The sequence below is a fragment of the Cebus imitator genome, unplaced genomic scaffold, assembly GCF_001604975.1.
Source record: "Cebus imitator isolate Cc_AM_T3 unplaced genomic scaffold, Cebus_imitator-1.0 Scaffold76, whole genome shotgun sequence".
Classification (NCBI taxonomy): domain Eukaryota; kingdom Metazoa; phylum Chordata; class Mammalia; order Primates; family Cebidae; genus Cebus; species Cebus imitator.
Genome location: NW_016107391.1, coordinates 8,029,396 through 8,037,420, shown reverse-complemented (window position 1 = coordinate 8,037,420; position 8,025 = coordinate 8,029,396). Strand labels below are relative to the sequence as shown.

Below are 8,025 nucleotides of genomic sequence, written 5' to 3'. Positions count from 1 at the left end.
AAAAAAAAAAAAAAAAGAATGAGATCTAACTAGATAAAATAAACCCTCTAAATCATAACATAAATTAACTAAGATAAGCAAACTGGTAGAAACTTTTTAAAAGAATTCTTATAAAAAGCCTATTAGAGTCAGGGCACGGTGACTCACGCCTGTAATCCGAGCACCTTGGGAGGCCAAGGTGGAAGAATCACGAGGTTAGGAGATCGAGACCAGCCTGACCAACATGGCGGAACCGTGTCTCTACTAAAAATACAAAAATTAGCCAGGTGCGGTGGCGCACACATGTAATCCCAGCTACTCAGGAGGCTGAGGCAGGAGAAACACTGGAACCGAGGAGGCGGAGGTTGCAGTGAGCTGAGATCGTGCCACTGTACTCCAGCCTGGGCGACAGAGCAAAACTCCATCTCAAAAACAAAAACAAAACAAAAGGCTGGCAGGGTGGCTCACACCTGTAATCCCAACACTTTAGGACGCTGAGGCAGGTGGATCACAAGGTCAGGAGTTAGAGATCAGCCGGACCAACATGGTGAAACTCCGTCTCTCCTAAAAAATGCAAAAATTAGCCAGGCGTGGTGGTGAGTGCCTGTAATCTCAGCTACTTGGGAGGTTGAGGCAAGAGAACTGCCTATACCTGAAAGGTGGAGGTTGTAGTGACCTGAGATCACACCACTGTGCTCCAGCCTGGGCAACAGAGTGAGACCCTGCCTCAAAAACAAAAACAAAAAAATTCCGGTTGGTTGGGCATGGTGGCTCATGCCTGTAATCCCAGCACCTTTGGAAGGCGTCCAGATCACCTGTGGTCAGGAGTTGGAGACCAGCCTGTCCAACATAGTGAAAACCCATCTCTACTAAAAATACAAAAATTAGCTAGGCACGGTGGTAGGAATCTGCAATCCTAGCTACTCAGGAGGCTGAGGCAAGAGAATTACTTGAACCTGGAAGGCAGGGGCTACAGTGAGCTGACATCGCACCACTGCACTCCAACCTGGGCAACAGAGTGAAACTCTGTCTCAAACAAAAACATTCAGGCACAGTGAATCACTTTTTACCCCGTCTAGGGAGAATTAAAAAGACTGGTAATATAATAGTCAATGTGGTAAGACTATAGAAAAATATGCAATGCAACGTCATCTCTCAAGTTCTTAAGAAAGCATAAAATGGGGGCCGGGCGCGGTGGCTCAAGCCTGTAATCCCAGCACTTTGGGAGGCCGAGGCAGGTGGATCACGAGGTCAAGAGATCGAGACCATCCTCGTCAACATGGTGAAACCCCGTCTCTACTAAAAATACAAAACATTAGCTGGGCATGGTGGCGCGTGCCTGTAACCCCAGCTACTCAGGAGGCTGAGGCAGGAGAATTGCCTGAACCCAGGAGGGGGAGGTTGCGGTGAGCCGAGATCGTGCCATTGCACTCCAGCCTGGGTAACATGAGTGAAACTCCGTCTCAAAAAAAAAAAAAAAAGAAAGAAAGCATAAAATGAACTGCATTGGGTTGGTGACCTTTAGTGAATCCTGAAAGAAGGGGACAACCGGAGGTGAACGTCCCCAGTTCAAAGTCTAGCCAGTTTTTGCCCCAATGTGGAAAAAGGCTGCTCTTTATCATCCAATGAAATAACTCACACTATTACACAGCTATATGCCCTCAAACACTAAAATCCTAGTCAATGTGGGGAACTGTTTATGCTCAAACACAAGGTAAAGTGATCAATTAAGAAAAAGAACCACAAAAACACATCATTCTTACGCTCCTTTTAAGGTACACTCATTCAGTGAAAAATATTAATACAAAAATTTTATCTTTTTGCTAAGCATATACTATTGTATTGCAGTAATTTAAATATGCTAATGCAAAAGACTAAATAATTAAAATATTCACACAGCATGGATGAAAAAACTTCAACAGATACTCAGAGTCATAATCACACCAAAAGTTAGAGAAAAAACAAAAAAGGATGCTGGCCAGGCGCAGTGACTCACACCTGTAATCCCAGCACTCTGGGAGGCCAAGGCAGGTGGGTCACAAGTTCAGGAGTTCGAGACCAGCCTGGCCAACATGGTGAAACCCCATCTCTACTAAAGATACAAAAGAATTAGCCAAGCATAGTGGCGCATGCCTGCAATCCCAGCTACCCGGGAGGTGAGAATGGCTTGAACCCAAGAGGCAGAGGTTGCAGTGAGCCAAGATCATGCCATTGCACTCCTGCCTGGGTGAAAGGGTGAGACTCCAACTCAAAAAAAATTTTAAAAAAGATGTCATGCATTAACATAGACAAATCACCTTTTGTTATATGAAAAAAAAAACCATAGAAATGTATAGTTTGCTACTTTAAGAATGGGGGGGGAACATACTTATTTGTTAATACCTGTATTACAAAAAGGATAAATCACTACCTCGAAGGGGACTGGAATAGAGAAGGCAGAAATTGGAACAAAGTGTTACATATTCCTTTATTTTGACTTTAGCCATTTCAAAAATACAAATCTAAGAAAGGTAGTCACGATTCAATTCCACCATGCTATAAAAGTGGTATCTTTCCAGAAGACTATTTAACAATATCTATCAAAATTTAGGTATATAAGCCATCCTGTGATCCAGATATTCTACAACCTATGATCCAGACATCCTTCCTAGAGAAGTGTTTGCATAGGTATACGTAGTACAGATGCCCAATCAATGACAATAGTCAACTGTGGCAAAGAAGCAGACAGAGCTTTTTTCTATGTATTTTAAGAACATACAAACATCACTCAAGCGTTAAAGAACATTCAAATTTAAAAGTAATTTTAAGCAATAAATTCTAATATAGATTGTTGAATTACTTAAATTAATCAATTAGTATTATAAGTAGAATAAACTCTTTAAAGACCTTACCTTTTTTAATATTGCCGCATTAACATTTGGTAGAGGAACTGGGTCATCATCTCCTTCATCATCCATTCCCAAATCTAAGAAAACCAGAAGACAGTTACTATTTCCTAATTCCATTTTAATACTTATACCAACCAGTCTATGCCTCAAAACAAGAGTCAGCCCCCATATCCATGAGATCTACATCAGTGGATTCAACCAACCACAGATTAAACATATTGGAAAAAAAGGATGACTATGTCTACATTGAACGTGTAGACTTGTTTCCTTATCATTACTCCCTAAACAATACAACTATTTACATAGTATTTATACTGTATTCGGTATTGTTAGGTAATCTAGAGAAGATTTAAAGTATACAAGATGGGGCCCCATGCGGTGGCTCACGCCTATAATCCCAGCACTTTGGGAGGCCAAGACAGGCAGATCACAAGTTCAGGAGTTTGAGACCAGCCTGACCAATATGGTGAAACCCCATCTCTACTAAAAATACAAAAATTAGCCGGGTGTCGTGGCTGGCACCTGTAGTCCCCACTCCTCAGAAGGCTGAGGCAGAATTGCTTGAACCCAGGAGGCAAAGGTTGCAGCGAGCCGAGATCGCACCACTGTACTCCAGCCTCGTGACAGAAAAAGACTCTGTCTCAAAAAAAAAGTATACAAGACGATGTGCATATGTTATATGCCAATACTATACTGTTTTATTATAAGGGACTTGAGTATTGGTGGATTATGGTATCTACAGGGGTGTCCTGAAACCAATCCCCCATGGATACCAAGGGAAGACTTATGACATGTCTGAAAGAATATAAAAAGCACCTTACTAAGAACAGCTCTCTTAGGAGCATTTAAAAATTGGTGGCTCCTAACAATACAGTTCATGAACCACCCAAAACTATGTAAACTTCTGTGAGCAGACCAATAAAGGAATATTACATAAAAGTTCTTAATTAGGAGGAAAAGTGATTTAGTAAGTTGGGCTTGAATGACTGGGCGGCCATCTGAAAAAAATTAAAGATGGACCCTTTCCCTAACCTTTGTTATCAAATTCCCCAGATGAACTGCATTTTAAAAAGTAAAATAATGAAAACTATTAAAGGTAATAAAATCTCAATCTATTCAAATCTGAAACCCACAGATGTGTGTATATACATATATACATACATACACACACACCAGATCATGCAGCCACTGACAAAATAGAAATGTTTCTATATATACATATATCTATATAACATTATATATAACATTATATATATATTCTATATATAATATTCTATATATACAATATATATATTCTATATACACGTATTCTATATATACACATATCTATATAAAATTCTATATAACATATCTCCAAGAGGATATACAAGAAGCTGTTAACAATATTATGTGTAAGGAAGTTAAATAACATAGGTTAAGGGATACAATTATGGGGCTATCGATAATCCAGGCACAAGATGGTAGCCTGGACAAGGTTTGATGCTAAGGAGGTGGTAAGAAATTACCTAATTCTGTCTGTATTTTGAAAGTACAGACAATAGAATTTGCCAGTAGAAAGAAAGTAGAATGTGACAAGAGTCAGGGTACACTAAGGTTTATGGCATGAAAAGGATGAAGTTGCCACCAATTGATAAGGGGGAGGCTGTCGAAGGAACTATTATTTTTAATAAGAGATGATCAACAGCTCTAGTTTCATAAATGTGAAATATTAGATATCCAAGGGCAGCTGTATGTTCAAGTTCAGAAATCAAGAGAAGAGATCAGAACTGTAAGTTTGGGAATTGGTGTATAGATGGTTTATAATACTACGGACTATGATCAAGCGAATAAGTGTGTACAGATAAAGTGAAAAGGTCCAAGGAGGAACCCTGGGGTACTGCAGGCTTTAAAGATCAGAAGACAGAAGGGTGTGAGGTAAGTAGTAAGTGGTATTTTGGAAACCAGGTTAAAAGGGGAATGATCAGCCAGGTGCGGTGGCTCACGCCTGTAATCCCAGCACTTTCGGAGGCCAGAGCGGAAAGATCATGAGGTCAGGAAACCAAGACCATCCTGGCTAACATGGTGAAACCCCAGTCTCCACTAAAACTACAAAAAAGTAGCTGGGCGTGGTGGCACACGCCTATAATCCCAGCTACTCAGGAGGCTGAGGGAGGATAATCACTTGAACCTGGGAGGCACAGGTTGCAGTGAGCCAAGATGGCGCCACTGCACTCCAGCCTAGGCGACAGAGAGAGGCTCCACCTCAAAAAAAAACAAAACAAAAAAAAGAAGAATAATCAAGTATCAAATTATGTCAACAGGTCTAGGTAAGAAATGAAAGCAGACAATGCACTTCATGACATAGAGTTCAATGAGCTTAACAAGCAGTTCCAGTGGAATGGTAACGATGAGAGTAGATTCAAAAATAATTCATGTTATCTTGCATGGATGGAGTCACTCATCTCCCCTCTTTTTTCCCTCCCACCAATTCCTAGCCCTGATCCTATCTCAGCTTAGAGTAATACTGTAAAATGACAATGGCTCATGTAAAGCTCTATGTGGATCAAGTTGCTTATGTCTTTCCTGAACAAGTACATGGTATTTTTAATCAGGTGAGAGAAATAAGTTATAAAATGTAAAACACTTTTGTCTGCAGAACTACGATATTAGAGGAAACATACAGAAGACCAGCTTGTTTAGATCCAAATGTAATTTGGAATGAGGCTTAACTCACATTAAAAATAAGGCTTTTATGACTGCAAAGGACCGTAAAGCTAATTTTTAATTTTTTTGTAGAGACAAGGTCTTGCTATGTTGTCCAGGCTGGTTTTGAACTCCTGGGCTCAAGCAATCCTCTTTAAGTCCTCTAGCATTTAAACTAAGGATATGCAATATTTTTCGTTTTTGGACTAAATGCACAAGTAGCAACAGTCATTCCTTTAAGCTATTTAGTTTCAGGGACTTCTGAAAGACACCTGTATCCTGATACTGCACCGTGGACCTAAACTAATCGCCCAATCCACATGTAAACGTGCCAAAATTCTCACTTCTGATTGTCCTGTGGATTAAAAGGTTTTATTTTTGTTTTCTATGTCACATAAAACCCATAACCAGAGATACTGCAGAGGGAAAACAAGAAAAGCAGTAAGTTGCCAAATTCAAAAGACTCCAGTCCTCAAGAGGCTAGAATCTTATGTAAGCCACTGGTACTTAGGATAAAACCATTCACTTCTAATTCCCAAAGGCGATGGAGTAAAAGAATTATTTTATTGTTGCTAACTGCCTATCAGTCCACTTACTTCAGTGATCCAAATCGGCATGCTAAGTTTTCAAGAAGCCCTACATTTTTTAAATTGGCAAATGCTTCTTTGAAGCAGCACAGGACAGATTAGTGTGTCAGACACCAAGATAAAATAAAGAACACTTTCATTGCCAAAGCAAGTATTTAGGCAGCAATTCTAGTATCAGTTTCTACATCTTCTTGAAAAAGTCTTACTTACCTGCCTTTTAGGGACACTCGGATTGCTTTTACTTTTTTTTAGTGAGCATTACCTACTCCTTCATTCAACAGGCACTTGATGAACAGTGACTGTGGGATGTACCAAGGGGTTTACAACTTAATAGAAGTGATCTAGGTAGGTAAGTTACCAGGATACAGGACTTTAAGGGTCACATGATTGGTACCAATTACTGAAGAGAATTCTGAGCTTTTATCAGAAAACAGAAGTCACCCAATTAGAAAATAGAAGACACACCCCCTGGAATTCAGCTTCTGCCTCTACCACACCTAAGTATCTGCTGCTAGAAGTCCTCTAACTTATTAACTATGAAATTCTAAGGACCAGTCTACAGTATATAAATCTGGCAATCACTCTAGTCACCTAGAAATGCCCTTTTCCCCCTTAGCTTCCACAAATCCTACTTTACTATCCTCTCAGCTCTACCAAGTATAATATCACAATTTCATCCCACCCCAACTAAAAAACCTTAATTTTACTTTCCCTAGCACATCCTATCTACTTTACTTCAGAATGATCTCCCCAAACGTCCTAATTTTACTACATTTGAAATACCACCTCGGCCAGGTGCAGTGGCTCAGGCGTGTAATCCCAGCACTTTGGGAGGCCAAGGTGGGTGGATCACCTAAGGTCGGGAGTTCAAGACCAGCCTGGCCAACATGGAGAAACCCCGTCTCTACTAAAAATACAAAATTACCCAGGTGTAGCTACTCTGTAATCCCAGCTACTCAGGAGGCTGAGGCAGGAGAATCACTTGAACCCAGGAGGTGAACTGAGATCACAACATTGTACTCTGGCCTGGGAAGCCAAGATCTGTCTCATAAAAAAAAAAGAAAAAAAAAAATAGCACCTCACCAGTACTACATACTGCAATCTCTTCCAGATTGAAGAGTAACACTAGCCAAGATGTTCCCACAGCGCCACTTGGCACACAACTTTATTAATGCCCTAATTACACCATGTGACAAGTTTGCCTTGTTTGTGTCTGGCTTCCCTCCTGGTTTATAAATTCTTCAAGGGCAAAGGCCATGTCTCACTTACCTTCTTTTCACCAGCATCAATGCTTAGCATATAACCCTCCTCTTTAAGCATTTATAAGCTGCAGATCTTCCCTACATAAAAACCCTCTGACATTCTTTAGTACATAGTGTACTAAAGAACACTCAATACTACTAAGTTTTCTTCATCAATTCCACACACTGATTTGTACCAGCCCACTGGTAATACTAAAAAGAGATCCATATTAACTAGTGAAAGTTTCAAGACCTGTTTTCTAACTTACTTCCTTGTGCTGCACATATAATTCTGTAGCAGTTTCAGAGGAAAAACACAGAGAAAACAGAAAGCTTGCTTAAAAAAAAAAAATTCAGCTGGGTACAGTGGCTCACGCATGTAATCCCAGCACTTTGAGAGGCTGAGGCAAGCCCATCACGAGGTCAGGAGTTCAAGACCAGCCTGGCCAACATGGAGAAACCCTGTCTCTACTAAAAATACAAAATTAGCTGGGTGTGGTGGCACATGCCTGTAATCCCAGCTACTCAGGAGATGAGGCAGGAGAACCACTTGAACTGGGGAAGAGGAGGTTGCAGTGAGCTGCGATCACACCACTGCACTCTAGCCTGGATGACAGAGCAAGACTCCATCTAAAAAAAAAAAAAAAA

At 40.4% G+C, this 8,025-nt stretch overlaps 1 protein-coding gene across 2 annotated transcripts in view; it reads right to left on the bottom strand.

Annotated features, from left to right (window-relative positions):
* Window positions 1-2,999, bottom strand: part of SKP1 (S-phase kinase associated protein 1) — a 23,782-nt gene extending 20,783 nt beyond the window's left edge. For both annotated transcript variants that reach the window (XM_037739917.1, XM_017532394.2), the window contains exon 1: window positions 2,871-2,999. In XM_037739917.1, coding sequence (XP_037595845.1) covers window positions 2,871-2,984 — 114 coding nt within the window. In that variant the 5' untranslated portion in view covers window positions 2,985-2,999. The remainder of the gene's footprint in view (window positions 1-2,870) is intronic.
* Window positions 3,000-8,025: the final 5,026 nt, after the last annotated feature.